We start from the raw sequence: 21,062 nt of genomic DNA, 5'->3' as shown, positions 1-21,062 counted from the left end.
TGTAAAGACTTTTTTTTTTTTTTGGTGCAAAGTTAAGTAACTCCATTCTCTTTAGAATCCCCAGTAATTGTGAACACATACACATTACTGAACCGACAGAAAGCCCTTCAGCATTCAGAAGCTAAGTGAGAAAATTGTGCTTCAGGGCAGAGAAAGTCCAGAGTTGACAGTCAGCAATGTAAGGATAAGGTAGGTTCAGGCAGTTTTGAGATCTAGCCTGGGAGTCCACCACCTTCCAAGCAGGGAATGCTGCTAGAGGAAGTCCCCCCTCCCACTGCCAGAGCCAGACCTAGGGCTGGGATAGAAGGGATTAGCAAAGCCTTAAAAGAAAGCAGTGGGGTATGAGAGGGTCAACAGAAGCAAATAAAGAGAAACAATGCAATGGTAAACAGTCGTATTTGATTAGTTTCAAACAGAAGCGGAGGGCATGCTGGGCTGTCCCCCGTGTAGGAAAATGCCTAAAGCAGAGGCAAAAACAGCAGCAGTGGAGATCATACCGTGGAGCGCCCATACATCAGCCTTAACTAAACTACTTGGCAGGACAGGAGCAGTCCATGCTTGAAGATGACTGGAACAAGTCCTGTGACATTTGCCATGTCTCCCACAGGAACAATCTTTGTATTATATACTTTTTTTTTTTTAAACAATGATCCTTGGGTAAAGTTTCTCTGTGGTATCAAGATAAAGAACTGTTCTCATAGGCATTGCTGACCTGACCATACAGACTCTGTAATTGATCTCACCGGATGCTAGAAAGCTCAGAGCCAAGGGCCCACCCACAGCAAGCCTGGTTAAGAACGCGCATCACTCAACCTCAGGGCTCCACTGAGTACTCTGTCCTGTTTATAGTTCCTTAATTTTCCCCTCTTAATTTATGCTATCTTCTACTTTCTGTATTGTAAACTGTCTTACATATCTGGAATCAATCCAAGTATAAATTTAAATCCACAAGATACATGGCTTTTCCAGAGGTCAATTTTACTACACAGCAGTTGTGTATATCCACCCACTCTTTCACAAATGAGTCTTCTGCATGGCCAGGCACCGTGGACACTAGATGGGACCCTTGCCCTGACATCTAGTCAGGGAAAAAGCTACAAATACTGTAACAATAAAGGACTCAAAGAATCATAGGTAGAAATGGGGGTGAGCTCCTGGTAGAGTCAGGGGCATCTCGATGATGAGATAATGTAATTACATTCTGTATGATTAAGAGCATTTTTTTGTTTTATTTAAGTGGGAGAATACTGTTCAGCCAAGTACACAGAATGACTCACACTTGAGAGTGCAGTCTTATTTCAGAAAGTCTAAGCTATGCTGAGGAAGGGCACAAAAGATGAGGGTAGAGACACAGGAGAAGTCAGATCATTCAGGGCCTCGTGGGCCAAGGCAAGGAGTTTGGATTTTGTTTCAGAACAGTGAGAAGCCATAGCAGGCTCTTAGAAGTGGGTCAGGTATGGAACACCTGTTGTAAGGCTCAGGATCCTGCCTTCTGCTACATGGGAACAGGTTGTAGAGACTCAAGACAGGAAGCAAGGAGAATAGTTGGGGTATTCCAAGCCAAAGGGGACTGACGACTTGGCCAAGATGGACATAGTGGAAGAGACAACCTGAGATCAGATATGTTCAGGGAAAAACTGAAAAAGGTATGCAAAAGCAGAACAATTTGAAATGGCTTCTAGCTTTGTGTCTAGATCCAAAGATTCCAACTGCAAGAGGGCACTCGGCATGCATTGTGAGCAGGGTGGGTGAGTAGAAGTCACCATCTCTACTTTAGCTTGTTATCTTTGGAATATCATGATGACACCCAAGCAGAGATCGAGTAGGCAACTACATATGGGGATTGCTGAAGCCAAAAGAAAACCCACACACCAAGAGTCTCAGGGGAGTGCTAGCCTCCACACTCCAAATGAAGAAGTCAATAGGGAAAGAAGGGAAATGTAGGATCCAGGAAACCCAGAATCTAACAGATGAATATCCCACAGGATGACAGAAGGGAAATGCCAAGGCCACAGCCAGATTAGTGAGAAACCCGCTGGGCTGCTACTGGCCTCAAGGTTCTGGGAGGAATCTCAAGGTTGAAAAGGGCTGGGGGTGTACCTCGGTGTTGGGCACTTGCTGAGCATGAACAAGGCCCCGCAGCACTTAAAGTAGCTTGAAAGACAGAATAGCTGATAAGTTTGCTAATAAGTTTGTATATATTGAACACAAAACCCCCAATTAGTGTAGAAAAAAATTTTAGAAGGAAAAAGAGCAATCATCACATACAGCAAGGCTTTAATTCCAAAGCTTTCCAGTGTCATATGGTAAATCCCAGAAAGTGACCAATTCCAACTGAAAAAAAAGATGACTATTCTGGGAGTCTGAGCAGGGCAAACATCACACGTATGGTGACGGATGCTGGGCAAATTCTCTTCTCCCCGGAAGGAATTAGAGACATTGAGAAAAAAAATGTACATACGCAAGTTTCTTAGAACTATAGTGAAAAAGAAAGCTGAACAGTTGGGAAGGAGTTGCCATGGTAACAATAGGCTGGTCCAGGAGGTATTGGGTGCCCTGTGTCTTACTAGTTATTTGACTCTCTGAATACTTGGAAGAGGTTTAAAGGCAGTAGCCAAAACTCCTGCATGAGTCATAGATTTGACTCAATGTATGGGGGAGGGGGGAATGTAAGAATAGATGTCAGAATATTAAGAACAAGGATTATGAATACCCTTCACTTTGGAATATGTAAGTTTGGGTTTTTATATTAGAAAAACATTCTAGCATTACAAGTGAACCCTGGAAATCGACTTATCTCAAATTGAATCCAATTTTGTTATAAAAAGTTAGTGAAGTTTGGTTTAAAAGGATGCCAAGAATGTAAATAAAATGCAATCATAAGTACATAAGTAAAAATAAAGTGTTAGCAGATGAAGATACAGCTTGTAAAGGGAAGCTAAGGGTATACCCTGACCACACAATATTATCTTTGGAGCTAAAAGACATGGAACTGCCTTGGAATGAAATAACCTCACATTGTTCTTTTGGGAAAAAAGGAGGTAGTTCTCCAGTGATGGTCTCAGATCTCCTCTCACTGCGAACAGCGCTATGCAGTGGCATTCTAAAGTACAATGCAGTACTTTAATTCTGGAAACTGGCTCAGAATTTAGCACACTGGTTAACGGGTAGAATTATTCATTGGCAATGGTATGCATAAAGGTATGCAAAAGCAGAACAATTTGAAATAGCTTCTAGCTTTGTGTCTAGATCCACTAACCAAAGATTCCAACTGCAAGAGGGCACACGGCATGCTATATGTCCATGACTTAAAAAAATCCACTTTATCTGGGAGAAAGATGTTCACAAGTAACATTCACATCAGGGTTCCAGTTTCGGAATGATGAATTTTAGTAACGTATAAAGACTCCACACTTCTCAGAGATGCATATTGAAACGCATAATGCTAAAGTGACTTGTGCCCAGGATTTTAGAATGCTTTAGCAAAGGACAAGTGGGACAGATGATAATTAAGCTTTTGCAGTGTTTTTAAGTCTTGGTGAACACATCCGAATTCATTCTACTGTTCTTTGAATACTCCAAGTTCTCATAATTAAAAGCTACATTCTGAGAAAATATGAACTTTACCCTCAAAAATAAGTAGGTCTGTATGTTTTGATAACCATGCACATAGAAAAGGCAAAAGCTGCAGTGGGAATCCACTTTCATCCATCCAATGGCCCCAACCAGCAAAAATACTTTCAGAAGGAACACAGGAGAACAGGCAGAGAAGGCAGGCTACCTTACCCAGAACAAGCTGGCAGCTAACGGAGCATCCTGTTGACCAAACAGGAAACTCAAGGACACCTCTGTTAAGACAGTCCACACAGAAGAGAATCAAGAAAACTTGATGGTTATCTTGGTCACTGAGAATCCTCAAAGCTCATCCTTCCCTGTAGTGGTCTGGTCCAGGGAGGAAAACCTTTAAACAGCCACATGGTATCGCTGTGTTGTTTCACCATTTCCCTTGTTCTCTCTAAACAGAGCCAAATATGGAAGCCGTCTGAGGGCAGCGGAATAGGACAGCGAGCCTGCAGCAGGCAGATGCACACACTGTCTTTACAAGGGCCCTCAGCCTGCTGGGCAGTCTCTTTGGTCCATAAGACACATTCAGAAGGATTCACACATACTGAAACGTAAGCATGTAGTTAAAGTTTTAGTAAATAGAAGATGCAAGCGTCAAGCCCAGTATGTTAGGATGAGAAGTGGGAAGTTTTACGAGAAAGTTCATCCAGCGTCATCTATCTTCCCCATTAGAATGGGCCTTACCAAATGAAACAGTTTCTCCTCCTTAGAGAGGGTACCCTATGACGACAGGGTGGCCCTAAGTGAGGAGAGGGGTGCTTTACCCTTTCCCAGTCCGTGAGACAGAACAGCCTGGGAGAAGCTGAAAAGGTGGTGGGGGGGAGACAGCGCTGGGCTCCTGCACTAGCAAGGCACCAGCCTGTAGCAGAGAGGGGGCCTGCCTGAGGCATAGACCTGGGGAGCGAAAAGACTCATTTCCTCTTTAAATAACTGGGGTAAGACTATCAAAGGCATTCAAGAGATCCAGCTGACAGCCCACGATGGCAGCCTGCTTTGAAGCCGATTAGAGATAAGTTGGCCAGCCTTCCACTGCATCTCCACAGCCAAGATACTCGCCCTGATGTCCAGCAAATCCCCTGGGTTGTAAACTAAGCCTGCTTCCGTTCACTCTACTCTCAAGCGGCAAGTGATCAGACAGACTGTCAGATCCAGAAGGAGCACAAAGCCCCACCCTCCCTCAACTGAGTATCAAAGAGCCAGGTGGTTTCAGAGGACCCCTAAAGTCACGTGTTCTGCCACCGAGTGTGGCTGAAGGCCAGGACACTAGAGGCCACACCTCAAGTGCCAGACCTAGTTATACCAGGTCACCTTCTAATTTACTTGGTTAAGACAATGTATGATCAGTCCCTCAGCATCCTTGAGAGAGTGGTTCTAGGACCACCACCCTCCCCCAAAGAAAAATCCAAGGACATTCAAGTTCCTTGTATAAAATGGTATAGCTGGGGGGTTGGGGATTTAGCTCAGTGGCAGAGCACTTGCCTAGCATGCACAAGGCCCCAAGTTCACTCCTTGACCCTGGGGGGCAGGAGCGGGGTCGGGAAATGGTATATCCTGATGTAGTGGCACACGCCTGTAATCCCAACTTTGGAGGCTGAGGAAGGAGGATCACAAGTTCAAGTCCAGCTTTAGCAACTTAGACCCTGTCACAAAAATACAGACAGGGCTGGGAACGTGGCTCAGTGGTTCAATCCCTAATACCAAAAGTAATACTCGGATAACCTATGCACATATTCTTGTATACTCTACCTAATGCAACGTTATACAGATAGCTCTCATACTATGTTGTTTAGTGAATGACAACTCCACCCATGTTCTGTACAGATGAATGTTCCTCTGGATGTTCTTCCTGTGGTCATGTTGAGCCCATTATAGACAGGGCCAACTGTATTTGAAAGTAGTATCTTAGGTTTATACCCTGAACAGAAAGCATGAGGGTTCCCTTTGTATCCAATATCCTTATAAAAAGTTCAATAGATGGATACATCACCACAGTATAAAGGGAACCTCATGCTGTAGAGTTGTGAGCACCCAGGAAAGAAGCCCTTGTTATCAAGTGGGAAAAAAAAAAACCCAACTGCAGAATAAACCCATTTCTGTAAGTAATAATTGAAAGAATGTTAGTACGCAAGCTCAGGAAACACTCCGACACTTCACTTGATGGTCATCACCCTGGAGGGCTGGGGTCAGAGGAGCCTGCATGTCGTCAGAGTCATAGGATGCTATGAAGTAAGACGGAGAAGGAGCAAATACAGCCATCATCACTACAAAAAAAAAGTTTTAGGAGTCTCCAATGCAGAGCTCCCTTCTTCCCAGTGTCCCCTCCCCTGTAGGACCTATATAAAGAGATCTGTGGGTTTTTTTTTTTTTTTTTTTTTTTTTTTGAGTTGTAGGGACACAATACCTTTATATGCTGAGGACCAAACCCAGGGCCTCACACATGCTAGGTGAGTGCTCTACAGCTGAGTCACAACCTAGCCCTGTAGGAGGGGTTTGTGATTATCTTGCAGTCCCTTAGTTGTCCCATTTATAAACCTAAGAATCTCCATCCTCTTAGTTGGAGGGGTCACATGGGATGGTAGAAAGTGATCCCCCTGATGGTGCTCTTCCTCACATGAAGTCGTCTCCTAGGATCCAAACTCCTTGGATTTCAGGGTCCAAAGAAGCATGGATAAGATCCTGGGCTAGATCTTCACTGCAATAAAAAGTGAAACGAAAGCCCTCGCATTTCTCAAGGGACCGGACGTTAGTCATGGCCCCAGTTTCCGAGTGTCACAAGACAAAGCTGATATCACCGCAAGAGTACACCCATGAGCTCATACCACTCGGGTGAGGACAACCTGATAGTGAGTCAGGCTGTGTCCAAGCAAAGGGACAGACATGTCCCAAAGCCACTCAAGTCCCGTTTTAAAGGCTGGACAATGGGAAACATTTGAGGAAACAGGATTCAGTGAAGAGAGGGCTCAGCGAGGAAGCCTAGATCAACAGGCAGATGGTTCAGAGCTGCACCAGGGCAAGTCCACACCGAAGCATCTCTAACAGGGCACAAAAACTTTTTCTTAACCCCCCGAAGTGCAGTGACTGACCAGGAGTGGCCCCAGGTATGCCAAGACTTCACTCTCACACCCCACCAACACAGGATGGCAGCTGAATTGCCAGAGCCCTGGGCCAGGCACCCTTTCCCATTGACCTTAGGGTGGTCTCCACCAACTATAATTTACATGTTCTAAGACCTGAAAGCATGCCTCCCCAAAAGGCTGGGGGGTCTCTGGTAAAGGGCTCACAGAAAACTTCAGTGTGGACAGAGATGCACAGTGGACTGCCAGCCTGCTCAGATCCCTTCACACATTCACTTTGGACAGTCCTGTGACATCCTTCCTTGTACTGAATATAAGGTCAAACTCAAATTGCATTGAGAATTCAGTCACTTAGAAACATTTTGCATCTTGCCAGACTCAAAATTCAAAAAACCCCCCCATTCAGGACCTCATGGGCAACTCAACACAGGAAAGTTTATTTCTTGATCCATAACCATTTGTTTCTATGATTTAGTCAGCATAACCACTGTTCTAACACTCCAAGAAGCAATTAATCATAAGTATGCATGTATACATTCAGGGAATAGTGACTGGCTCAAAGACATGGTAAATACAGAGCTTGCGTTAGAATTAGTTAGGTCAAGTCACAGAAAGCATTGTTGTGTGTCACATGAAGGAACTCAAGACCATAAAAAGCCTTGTGTCTGCCAAGCATGGGGGTTAAGACTTTCTCTCAGTTATCAGAAGGGAGGATTGCAGGGTGAGGTGCCGCTTACAGATGGGATGGGAGAACCTCAGCCAGCAGAGATTTCCTATCATACTATGTGGGGGTAAAAAAACTGTTTGATGCTCACAAGGAAAGAATAACACAGCCTGACACTGGAAAGCTTTCATTTATAATATGCTGAGCTGTGTTTACATCTCCAGAAGGTTCATGCAGTGCAGCAACAAAGCAATTGAAGAAAAAAAAAAAAAAAAGATGTACCAAAGATGGCTAAGTAACTCCAGACCAAGATAAGCCTGCAGTACAAAATGCAAAGTGATGTTCGGAATCTGCACCATGGGATTTGGAACTAATCAGCTTCAACACAGGATTTGAAAAAAAGTGTTCTATTCTTGGTCCACTTTGACCCACAGCATCACTTACTCCAGACTAAGCCTAAACCCTCACAGTAGAAAGGAGATGTCAGTGGAAGGGAAGCGAGATCTACCGGCAAGAATGAGGAGCATCAGCACGTTAACGGTTCACAGATGTGGGCTTTAGCCATGGATTTCCATTGAAGAACCTTAACCTGCAGCAAGTGCTAAATATGTGAAAAAGACACAGGCTTAGGGGCCACGAGATAAGAAATGGAGTTTATTCACCCATCTTCTGAAAAAAATAGGCCGCTCACCTCCTTATGCTTTCCAAGTCAAGGACAGTGGTTTTAAACTTTTGCTGCATTTTTAGAATCAAAGAGCTCAGATTCTGAGTGCACCTCCAGAGTTTGATACGCTGGCCTGGAGTACAGCCCGAGATAGGATTTTAAGAGCTCAGGTGATTCCAGGGTGCCATCACAGCATAGGATCACTGCCAGTACCTTCAAGGAGGCAGTAAACAAGCATCACAGGCAGGGCATTCTGAGGGACTCATCCATAGGGATTGTACATGACAGTTTTATCTCTTTGGCTATCCAAAGCTTAGGGTTTTTTTCTTTGATATCTGTTGATATTCAAAACTCAGCTTCCCTCTCCCCTTCCAGAGATGTTCCAGTTAGAAACGCCAGATTGAGTGACCTCTCAAGCATGGAGTTACTACCTAAAATTTCTACCCGTCCAACCAGGCCAAGGCACATGAGGATCTCTAGAAAACATAGGGCAAACGTCAAAAATGACCACTGACGAGTTTGTAAAACCCCTTCACCACTAAGAGCCCACTGATAATGTAGTCAGTGTTCTAGTCTTTTAGATTCTGCTAAGAACCAAATTCCAGTACTGTGTGTGGTGCTAAAAACCTATAGCAGGGCTGCATTTCTGCTTTGGGGCAGCCTGACTTCCCCAGGGGACCATGGGCAGCTCAGACACAGCTTGCAGCAGAGCTTAACAGTTTAACAGTCTGGGCTCCCAAGAAGGCAGCCTGTACTCTACCATCGACAAGTTGTGAGCCATTCCTCTGTGGGAAAGCTCTCAAGTCATCAAGAGAATCTCAACAAAACCAAAGAGGCGAGTTAGTGAAAGAGCTAGGGCATGGCCTCTGGGCTGGCTTGTAGGTGGCCTCCCACCTCCAGAGAAATGGTGCTAGAGGCAGAGGACGGCAAAACTCACGTTTAGGACACAAACTTACATTTACTTATCCTCTTAGAGCTGAAGTTCAAATGGACACGTCAGCAAGTTGGAAGCCTCCACATGACTCAGTCGTCTCCCACATAACTCATATCTAGGGGATCTATCCCTGACCAAGTTTCCATGCCTATGTTTCTCCTCTTTGCTCTACTCCACAGCATTCCTTTACCTTCCTAATAAATAGATGAATTCAAACCATCCCTCTCCCCCTTCATTAAAATACCAGACTTTGCTTCTCAGATTCTTTCAAGTAGTTCAGTCTTTACTGCTTCCTCTAATACTCGTCAGAAATAATTTAGATGTTTTCTTTGAGCTTTATGAAATAGCATTGTTAAAGAGATTAAATTTAAGTTCCCAAGTTCATTTATGGATATACTGTGCAAAGGTAATTGTGAAGTAGTATATATAGAATTTGATAGTTGTAAAACCGATTGTAATCCTATGATTTGGAGTACTCTTCATTGAGGATGGCCGTTTTTCTACAGGTGTGTTCCTTAGTATACATGATCGTTTGGTTTTTGAATGTGAAAAGTTTTGTATCGTACAAATTCAAGAAAGGAAGTTTCCAAAGCATATGATGGATGTACAAGTCAAAGGCAGCAGGAAGAAAGCCCAAGACCGCTCACGGATTGCCTAAGTGGCATAGGAAGGCCTATCATGGAAACATGTAGAAAAGTACTTGAGCCCTGACTTCTGCTTGTCCAAAAAATAAGACCAGCCTCTTGAACTGACAACTCAGGCTCTTTTAGAGTATCACTTAAGGATGAAGACTTGAGGTTCCAGCTCAACAACAACTTGAACTCCTAGAGATCGGGAAACTAAGGCACAGTGGATGATGTTCAGTCAAGAGGTTCAAACAGAGCATGGCAGCTCACGGGTGACCCAAAGATGAAGCCGACTAGATGACTACACAAAAGTCACCTCGTTGATGATTCAGACATGTAGACAATGTGTCCTGCAGAAGGAAATCCACTCCTCGAAAATTGACAACAAAGACATAACCACCACCCTGCCGCCTACAAGTGTTTCACAATTGCCCAAAAGATTCCGATCCATTTACGACAGCTGTAATACAGATTTAGGAATGTCGGAGCAGCACGCCTTCTTATAACCCTCTGCTTCTAGTCACTGCTGAAAACCAAAGCCGCCCTCAATGGAGGTGAACTGAGCTAGGGGTGTCTGTCCCTAGTGGGACAATTCTGACACCGCCCTCTACCTCACAGGTCACATGGCAGAGAATTCACCTTCTTTATAATGCTTTCACATTCCAATAATTTTTAGGAGAAACTTGGGGAATATGCTAGGTTCTTGTTGGTCCTTCTGCAGGAAAAAGCTCACTTTACCACCATCCCTGGTTTTCCTGTCCCTGCTTGGAGCCGTGGCACTGCTTCTACTGAGAAGACACAGCTGGGCTACAGGAAATTTCCAGATCTAGCCCCCAAGTGTGACAGTCAGATGTGCGCCAAAAATATCTTTAATATGTCCCAAGAGACATCTTCAGCTCAAATTCCTCTACTAAAAGATAAGTTTAATTAAAATCCACAAATTCTGTTAGAACACAAGTTTGGAGGGTTAGGTTTTTTTGGGGGAAAGCCTTGCTGTATTCCAGATGTATCTTAAGTGCACAGAATAGCAGTTGGTACACGGTAAGCACCCAACACCCACAGATTGAAAGCTATTGGTAAGACTGCAATTAGTAAATGGCTTCATGAAATAAACCTAGCTTGGCAGGAGAGGAGCTGCAGATGTCATAGCTGTTTACTTTTTCATCCTCAAAACAAAAGCAATGAATTAGAACAGAATGAGACCTTTGTTCTCCAGATAGTCCGCAAACCCCAGCTTGGGCAGCCCCTTTAGCTCACAGAAGTGCTTGGGTCCTGCTGAGCAGGAAGACAGATAGGAGAAGCCGAACAGCAATTGATGTGGACAGATTGAAATACAAACCTTCTCCTGAGAAAAGAGTATCTAAAATAAAGGATGCATTTGGTTTTTCCAGGTGCACCCCCCCAGCTTCATTTGGGAAAGATGAAGTTAACCAGAGGAAGTCAGGCAGAAATCATTACAACAATATGAATGAATAGCAACCAATTCCATCTCCAAGGATACAGCCTGATCAGGCAGCCTCTTGTGCCTGGTTTAGTTGTCAGCAGTTTCTAGTCACTGAGAAGGCGTGAGAAGAGACAGAACCTTGCCTTAGCCCACCCCATTCTTGTGGAGGAAGGTATCATCCTCCCCTTCAAAGCCAGTATCTGTAGCCCAACAGGTGAGCCACAGGTCCCCAGGTATTTAAAATAGCAAGTCCATGACATTAGCAACAGCCCCGAGACTCCAGCACTGGTAACATGTTAACAGCTAACATGAAGCAGGCAGAGCTGGGGACCAAGGAAAATGGCATCACTTCCCAGAGGAGCAGTTCATCCCTGGTTGCTACAAGAACATCCCAATCACTCAGCTTTTAAAGGACACACACTTGGGCATCAACAGAAGTCCTAGGAGGCCCAACAGGTTTAAGTCAAGTCTCAACACTCTTTCCTTTAAAACATTCACTCATCAACAAATGTGCCTTGGCCACTGCATCCAGGCATAGGCTGGCCTCTGAGGATATGGCTGGGAACAAGAGAATGACCCGTGCCCTCAGAGGGTAGACAGCCCAGTGCTGCAGACTGCCTGGTGCACATGAGAAGCCACCTTCCCCACATGGAATTTTGGCCCTCTGTAAAAGACTACACCCCATCCCCACCTCTTCTCAAAACTTTTGTTCCTACCATTCCTCCCAGTAGGATATGGTTGGTTGTGAAAACACTGCTTTCTGAAAGGGGACTCCCAGGATCTGCAGGAACCAACAATTCAGGACTATCTGCCATGCCTGTCCTAGGTGTGCCAACACAGGATGGGAGGCAACAGATGTTTCTCAAAGAGAAGCCTTCACGACCCTGGGCAAAGGGCACACCTCTGTTCATCTGCAAAACGTGGTAACCCCAAGTTTTAGAAGGCTATGCCCTCCCGCTGATCTATGGTCTTGGGTAGATAGTACCTTGGGAAAATTAACATGTTGCTCCCCAAGTTACAGAACTGCCCCACACTTGGGGAAACATCTAGAAACAAAGCATATTGGCTGGTGGAGCCATTTCTGGCTGTGGTCTAGATACACTCTTCAGAAGTATTGTAAAGTTCCGAAAAATCCATATATAAGCAGTGTCCATTGAGCACCTCCTTCAAGCACATGGTGCCACGTTTAATGAGATGCAGCAATGACAGGAGGGAACACTCACCCAGCACTTCCCATTTTCAGTCTGACTATTTGGCCTCTATAACTCAACCCTTTCAGCCGCCCTATGACTTCAGCACTAGCAGGATGCTTGTTTTGTGAAGACAAAGCCTGGAGATTTAAGAACTGGTCAAGATCGTGAAATAAAAGCTGAGATTCAGAACGCAGCAAAGTGTGTCAGTATTTTGCGATGATCAAAACCCCTCCATGGGGCCTGATCGAAATAGTGCTTTCACTGCAACTTTCCTTTACTTTCCTCCACGATTAGAGCCCACTGCTGTCAATCCTATGGCATTGCCCTAGTTAAATGTTCATCTTGGTCTACAAACTAAGTGAAGGCAACTGCAAAAATAGCACATCAGCCTCCATGTTCTGGTAGGAATTGCAACATACTTGCATCATCTCAAAGTCAGTTTCTGCACCCTTGAGTCATTTTTCCCATGGGAACATCAGCCACCCTGAGCAAGAGTATTCCCTATGTATAAGGGATCCCTCAGGTGAACTAATGTAGGAACACAGGCATGCCTGAGGCAGGAGGGACACTGGTGCCACTCTCTACCTGGAGGTCTGTGAGTCAAGGGAGCAGGAAGTCAGCTAGTACAGTTGAGACACCCAAGATGCTACATTAAAGATCCACTAAGAAAACTAGTCTATTCTTCCTGGCTGCTTATCTCAACTCCATCATTAGCACTGAACTACACAACTTCAAACTCCACTGTATGATGTAGCATATTGGCTGCAGTTTGTAAGACTTTAGTCTTTAAGCCTGTAAACTACAGAAGACCCGAGACTGGATTCTTTTATCCTCATTCTCTAGGACTATTTTGAGCTAATAGTTAAGGATTTATTAAGGAATGAAATTAGAATGTTTATTGGATACAGTCACAAACCTAAAATCTGGGTTTTATTCGTCTTTGGCACACAACATTCTTTAAAGAAATCATTTATCATTTTATTGGTGTAAAACCCAATAAGATTAAACAAACCTTTTGTTTAAACTACATGGCTTAGGAAAGGAAAATATCAAGTTGTGGGAAAAGCTGACAGCCACAGAAGAGCAATACCATAACATGTGCTTGGTTCGGCTGCAATAAATTCATAGTTATGATCAGAGTCGGGGTGTGATTTATCTGAACTACTGATCCCACTTCAAATGCCAAGCAGATTTGTTCACTTTAAACTCCTCACTTAAAGCGGTCACTGGCATTACTGCAAGAGCATTTAAACTGGGGATTCAGCACAAATGCACCTTGGAGGTAGACAGTCTACAAGGACATCAACCGAGACTGAGAAAATCCTAAAGTGAAGGAAAGCTATGCATTTATGAAACCAGTTTTGCATACAATAAAGTCAGTTACCCAAGGCAGACCTCAAGGGAAATAAAGAGATTACTGTGGATAGATGTGGATGGTTTGGTTTCTTATGAAACCATCTTGAAATGCAGCGCCATCCGAATTTAGTCCGCCTTAGATCCTAGATCTGGAACATTCATCCCATCCATAGGTACCTCCAAGATAATGACAGGGCCCAGGCTTTGAAGCCAGACCAACCTGGATGCAAGTCTCGGCTCAGACCTTAGCTTTGAGATAGTGGGCATGTTACTTAGTCCCATTTAATCCCGTTTCTGGTTCCCCTTTGCAAGACTAGTAGTGCAAATGCTGAAGTGTGGTTCTGTGGGTTAGTGTATGGGAAGTGCATAGGAGAGTGCCAGGTTACCAGGCAATTGTTCTACTTTTCACTCATAAGATGCCAAGAGCCGAAAGGTGCTTAGGTGAAGCCACAGGAGTTTCAGGGATAGGGAGAGTACTTCGAGTCCACCTTTAAGTCATGTAGGTCACCATACACTTTTGGTTATCATGGCAGATCAGATCTCACCTACCACGCTTGTTTTAGTTACATCTACGTTCCATATCAGTAACTGAAAAACACTTTAACAAGTCAAGTTCTCTTGTGCTGATAAACATTCACCAAGAACACCTGGAAAGGGTGGGATTCTACCTAGTCCACATTCTCTGGGACTTTAATGTTACATAACCCATCAGTCAAGTCCTTGCAGAGTGATTTCCTGGCAAGCAGGTGGTTCTTATTTTAGGTTAATTTGATGAAAGTGCTAACTGCTCGCTCTTCCATGGATAGTCCCATGCTCCTAATAATGGGTCCACAATCAATTTACTCTACGTTCCAGGATTGCAAACCCTGTTTTCTAGAGCAGTGCTTCAAGGTTTGGGGAAAAAAAGGACAAAGAAATTTTTTTATTTTTTAGTTTTCAGCAGACACAACATCTTTGTATGTGGTGCTGAGGATCGAACCCAGGCCGCATGCATGCCAGGCGAGCGCGCTACTGCTTGAGCCACATCCCCAGCCCCTCCATCTCATTAATAAATCATAATTTGTATCTTAATCTACAGATTTAGGGGTCTGGGGAAGCTCTTAAAATTTTGATTAACACCCAGATGATACAGTGGGTTTCTAGACTACACTTGAAGCAGCAAGGGCCACAGGCCCAGGACCATCAGTTCTCAACCAAGGACACGGCCTTCTGCCATGCTCAAGGCTCCAGAGCACGATGAAGGTATCAACTGCCAACTGAGATGAAGTTACGGGAATAGTGTAAGATTAATGGAATGGAATGCCCATGGAACTCAACTTCCATGGAGCTGGGGGGGGGGGGGGGGGCATGTGAATCTAAAAACTAGAGTAAATTCTGAGGGACTTTTTCCAAGCTGAAAACTCTCCCCCACCCGGAAACTCCTTACTCTTTTCCTCGAGACCAAAATACCCTCTGCTCCCAATACACTTTGTTTACTGACAGCTACCCTGCTGGGAGCCATTAGCCAAGTAGGTATGACAATTTCCTTGCCAGCGTACCCCATGTTGCAGTGACATTGAATGTAGGTGACCTTGCTCAAGGACCAAGGCGGATTAGGGCGTTCCCGGTTTAGGTTCCAGGTTTAAGGTTTAAGATTATTCCTGCTGGGAATAGGGCGTATCCTGCTGCCTGAGTTCCCCTTGAGTTCTCACGGGATTCAGACAGTATATTTTGGAGATAGAAGCCCAGTGGAGGTGGATTTGGGCAGAGAACGTGGATTTCCCCAGAACGTGATTGTAGACGGCTGGTGTGAGTTCGGGAATAAAGAGTTGCTGTTTGAATCTACAAGCCGTGTGGTGGCTCGTGATTGTGTGCCCAGCCAGACTGTGGCACTACCCCACATTCGCAGGCACTGATAGTGTGTGGTTAAGACGGGGCAAGAAATATTTAGGTGTATGGCAACCTAAATAGCTTGTCGCTTTAAGAAATTTTAAAAAAGTTGGTAGTAATAGCATAACCATCAGGCATATCAGATTTCTGAAACCCTGATGTGCACTGTGCAAACTTTCACCAATTTGTGAAGTCTGACCTTTTAGGACTGAATGAACAAAACATCAGACATTTTCCATGTTAAAGGCTTTAAACGGCAGTGATGGCAAAACATGTCCTGAGGACAACTGTGGTCGGTTGTGTGGGGCTGGAACTAGGCAAGCAATCCTGCTCCCCACCCCACCAGGTCATTTCACCAGCTGGGCCACTGTGCTCACCCAGTTCTAACCACTGAAAGTCTTTACCAGCTAAGTCAAACATCTTTCATCCTCTAACACCTAGTTCAGTCATCACCCTCCATGTGACAGGAGATGGGACCTTTCCCAAGCCCAAGCAGCTAGCGATTCATACAGGTGATGCTTTGGGAATAGCAATGAAATAACCAATTTAAAACCATGAGCACGAATGTAACTGATGGTACCTTTGAACCACAAAATTAACCAGCCCTAGAGCCACTGTACATCTGAGCCTTTGAGCTCGTGGAATGAAACTGCTTGCAGCCAGAGTGTTCTGATTGACTCAGCAGCTACAACATAAAACTTCAAGTACAGTCCTGGGATTTGCTGTTGCCTTTTACTACCCAAAAGTTATCCCAGTATACTAAACAGTGTTGAGTCTCAGAGGCAGATTTTGGTATAAGAATGATCCCAGTAACTTGGGTAGTATCATTAAAAGGCAAACAACCGACGTTTACAGGTGTGTACCTCCTAAGTCCAGAGACTGGATCAGAAGCCAAGAATTGAATGAGGAAAATTCCAAGTCGGCCCTCACCTCCAAAATGCTGTAAGCACAAACCGCAGTTCTCCCCTTTGGGAGAGAAGAACCAACTGTTCTTACCTCCTGTTGGTTGACAGGAGCCACCTGGGGAACATTATGAAATTAGATTCCTTAGTTCTAACAAGCAGCCAAGTGATAGATATGACACCCAGGTGTGTTGGGTCACATTCATAAAAAAAAATCATTTTTCTGGTGTCAACAATCTTGACGTTTGTTTTCTTCACTGGAGAACATCAACCACCCACGATTCTCCCCCACAGGCCTTGTCAGTGATACACTGTCCTGACACAGGTCAAGAGACAGTTAAGTGCAAGTCTTTCCTTGTTGACTATTTTCAAAATAAAAAACATTTACCTTCGCCATGCCCCACCGGTTACACCCACAGTTCAACCCATTCTCCTTGCAACTCTTTCCTTTTCGATCTCCACCAAGCAAGAATTTCAGAGGGTGATAATCATTCCCAGGGTTTTAGGGCACTCCAGATGCAACTCCGTTGTCCTTCATTGCTTTGGCTCACCCATAACAAAGGTTTGCACCAAGGAGAAGGCACCCAGCACGTCCCAGTGTAAACACAGCCCCAGTTTGGTAGCGCTTCTCCACACCGCCCCTTTACAGCGCGGCGTTTCCCTTGTAGGGTGCGCAGCGGCGGACTCCGCAGAGCCCCGGGGCTTACCTGAAACACGTCGTGAGTTCGCCTGAAGACTTCAAACACGGGTATTTGGTTGTAGAAATCTTGTTTTCCGAGCAGATTTCTCTATGAGAGAGTTGGGGGGGGGGGGGGACGTCAGCAGGACAGCTAAGGGCAGCGGGAGCCCTGGGATCTGCGTCCTGGCGCGCGGAGCAGGCGCGGGTCCCCGAGCGCGTAGCCACCAGCCAGAAGAGGCTCACAACCGGGCGACCTCGGTCCCCAGCGAAGAGGAACGCTGTGGAGGCTGGACGCAGGGAGACGCAGCGCCCCAGCCCACGGACACGGGGAGCCCAGGCTGCTTGCTCCACGGGAGCGGAGGTACGAGTCGCCCAGGGCAGATGGGCAGCCTGCAGGAGGCCAGAGGAGCCGAGGCGTGCGGAACTCCGAAGGTGGGCGGGGGGAGGACCGCCGCACCCCGCAGGAGCTCGCCCACCGCTGGCGCTGATTGCGCTTACCTGTCGCTGTCCTCGGAGTTCTCCCGGTAGGTCCACGTGTGTCCCAGCGCCAGGAGCAGCAGCAGCGGACCCAGGCTCCGGCCCAGCTGCCCCCGGACCGCTCCTCCCCGGCTCGGAGGAGGTGGCGGCACCATCAGGGAAGCTCCGGGCTTCTTCCCCGCGCCGGAGCTCTCTTCCCGCCCGGCGGTCGGGCTCCTCCGTGGCCGCCGCTTTCCTTCTCCCCGGCAGGGGGCGCCAGAGAGCGGGGGCGTTTGCACCACCTGTACAAAGCGCAGGGTCTGTAGGGGGTTACCGGGCTGGGGGTGTCAGGCTGGGAGTCCCGGTACTGAGTGCAGACTCCGCAGGGAGGGCGTTTATCTGCCGGCGTGAGGATCCCAGGGCCAGGGCTGCCAGTTAGGACGTTCGCGCTGGATTGACAAGACTGGCTTGACTTGGCCCTGGACTCGCCCTCCACTCTTCCTCCTCTGGGAGAGGAGAGCCGGGTGGGGAAAACAGGCGGCTGTTTGCATTATGCATCAGGGTCGCACGCCTAGGAGGAGGAGCCGATTCTCACCCCGGGAAAGGGGAGGGGAGGAGAGCGATTAATAGGCTTCCTTCCTGCTGTCAGTTGATTTCTAAAGCCTAGGGTCAAGCCGAGGTTTGACTTTTCCCTTTGAGGACCTGCACTGTGCTTTTCAGCTACCCCAATTTTCCTCCTTTTAGAGCACGGGAGGAGGAAGCTTAAAAGGCTGAAAGAGTCTCCCCAAGAGTCTCCCAAATCTTTTACAGACCTGAAATAGTCCTACTGACCAAGTGGAAGTTTTCATTAGTCTCCTCGAAGAAAATCCTCCAGTTTCACTTGTTGGTAAAACTTGCTTAGCTTCCCCCATAACTCCGAACGCGCACCACCCTCGCGAGGTGCTCGCCCTGAGCAGCTTTTATCTGATTTTCCACGCCACGCACAGCATCAGCAACGCCTGGCCCATCAGCAGAGACACCTGGGTGAACCGGGCGGGCACGTGAATCACAGGTGCTACGTGCTGTTTGAGGCAGCCCTGTTTACAGGTACCTTGTAAAACCAGGGAGGGAAGGGTATTGTGATCCGTATAAGTTAGCTCTTAACACTAGAGCACTTCAGGAGTTTTCTGTGCTTGTCAAAGAGAAATCTGAGACAGAGATGTGGACCACAGAACCAAGCAAGTGGTGGTGGCCAAGAATTAATTTGGAAAAGCAAAAGATTTTAATGCCCCATCTGTAACATCTGTGCGTTCTGCCTCTCAGGACTATGTGAGAGGGTAGTTTTGCTCACAGTTATCCTGTGCGCATTGGTTAGCTAAGACAGGTGTTTTGATTTACCTGAAATTCTGGTCAGCTGAAATTTTTCATGCACGTCACATAACACGCTGACATTTTTGATAGCAAAGATATTCTCATTCCTCTGTAGAAAGCTTTGTATTTTTCCAAAGGTTTTCCACTTTCCGAATTTGATTCTCACAAAATTCCTTGAACCTAAATATCTCATTTCTTAGTTCAATACGGTGGCTTTTTTTCCCCTACAAAGCTTACAAAGAGAGAGGAGATGTCCATATAATGCTTGATATTAAAATATGGTCCTGCTAGTTAACAAAAAACAGTTGATTTTCAAATGGTAATTCAAAAGACACTTCAGAATCTTGCAGAACTTTGAGAGTAACCATTTTGAGGTGAGGGGAAAAACCTGGATTTAAACCCAGGCAGTGTGGTTACCTAGATGAGTGAGCAGGCAGTAATTTAACTTTTTGAAATGCAGTTTTCTCATTTGTGAAATGGGGAACTCTCCCTCTTAAATATTTATAATGCAGTAATGCCTATAAAGCATTTTTACACAGTGCCTGGCATATATTGCAGCTCAGGAGATTTTAACTCATTATTTTACACATAAATTATTGCACAGCATGAAAATTGAGGTTTTAGGTTTCTAGATTTCTAGCTTTTCACTTTTTAGATAAAGAGGAGCCTATTTCACAGCAGTTCTTTGAGTTTCTAAAGAGAGACCTCACTAAGCACATGAAAAATAAACCCATCCTGGAGTTTATCAAAACTGATCACTTTAAATTGTGCCAGAAAAGTGCTTGATCCCATCTTGGAAGGGAAAGGTCATCTTTCAGGAGGAAGGTTCCATATTTATTTTCTTAACAGTTACTCTGTTTTGAAAACTTGCCATTTTTTTTTCTCATCTTGTTTTGTTTTGCTACTATTGCATTACGGATACTGGTTCTATATAGAGCATGGTATAAGAGATTAGTTATTGGCTTCGTTAAATAGTACTTACTGAGCCACGTGTGTGGACATGTAGCCTTTCAAGAAAAGTAATGCAGGCTACAAAAAGATTAAAAAAAAAAAAAAACAAAAAAACAAAACCCAGAGCCATGTCCATTATATGAAACTGTGTGGCACAAAATTGTGTCAGAGCTGCTTATTTTTGGTCCTCTATGCCCAGCACCTATGAGGAGGAGGGGCTAGATACTCTGCAGAGAAACTCCAGATTTGCCTGGGGAGGAATCTTATGGGTGGGTGATCAGAGCATTTCTGCAAGAAGTGAGCAACTGAGACACCTTTTAAAACCCTTTGGCTGCAGGCCTGGAATGTCAACCCATTGGTAGCTACTGACAGCAGACATTAATTGTTGAGATGAGAGAGGGAGGAGCTTGGGCCAGAATGCAGAGCCTAGCGGAAGGAGCTGTGGAGGACCATATATGGATTCCAGTTACTGAAAAGTTAAACAGTCCTGCAAAAGACAAATTGCATTTGCTCAGGCTGCAGGCTGGGAGATGCTAGTAAGTGCCTAGGCTGCATGTGGTAGTCTTAGGTTTTCTGTCCTCATACCCATGCTCTCTCCAGGACCTCCCAGACCCATGCGAGCCCAGTTCATCTGCACCATCACCTCATCTATGAACCCCTGGTGTGAGAGAACCTGCCCCTTGCTCCTTCATAGCCTGTTGCAAAGATTAATGATATGGACCTAAATGCTCCTGGGGGGAGGTGCTGTGTGGATGTCTTTTCAGTAATGTTTTCCATATAGACCTGTCAGCTGCCCTGAAACAAACCAGAGATGGGAAAGCTATACAATTCACCAGCATGTCCTAGGGGCTTGGGGCTGTGCCCAGGGCTCTTAGAGCAGTCTTTGCTACAGGTTAGATTCCCCTGTGGAACTGATATTGTTAAGAAGTAACTGCTAAATGTTGCCTGGGGGTGGCTGAGATTGGCTGGCTGGAAGAGAGAAACCAGTATTCAAAAATAAAGGGGGGAGGGGCTGAGGATATAACTCAGTGTGGTACGGTGATTTTTAGCAAGCATAAGGCCCTGAGTTGATTCCCAACATCATGGGGGGAAAAAGAGAAAATAAAAAATTAGACCACAGGGTAGGTTCTGAAAGCACTTCAACATCTTTATGTATAGTCTTAGAAAAGAAAGATCAACAAAAAAGATAACATGCTATAAAGAACAGACTACACTAATTGGGACATTTAATTTCCCAAATATTTAATTTTCCTTATAAAAAATATTTGTGGTGACT

General features: G+C 45.4%; 1 protein-coding gene across 1 annotated transcript in view; it reads right to left on the bottom strand.

Annotated features, from left to right (window-relative positions):
• Window positions 1-17,691, bottom strand: part of Ccbe1 (collagen and calcium binding EGF domains 1) — a 214,719-nt gene extending 197,028 nt beyond the window's left edge. Inside the window, exons 1-2 of the mRNA XM_027948991.2 lie at window positions 17,528-17,691; window positions 17,058-17,138 (exon numbers count right to left, since the gene is read on the bottom strand). Coding sequence (XP_027804792.1) covers window positions 17,058-17,138; window positions 17,528-17,661 — 215 coding nt within the window. The 5' untranslated portion in view covers window positions 17,662-17,691. The remainder of the gene's footprint in view (window positions 1-17,057; window positions 17,139-17,527) is intronic.
• Between the last annotated feature and the right edge of the window lie 3,371 nt (window positions 17,692-21,062).

The sequence above is a fragment of the Marmota flaviventris genome, chromosome 16 (assembly GCF_047511675.1).
Source record: "Marmota flaviventris isolate mMarFla1 chromosome 16, mMarFla1.hap1, whole genome shotgun sequence".
Classification (NCBI taxonomy): domain Eukaryota; kingdom Metazoa; phylum Chordata; class Mammalia; order Rodentia; family Sciuridae; genus Marmota; species Marmota flaviventris.
This window is presented reverse-complemented; position numbering and strand designations above follow the sequence as displayed.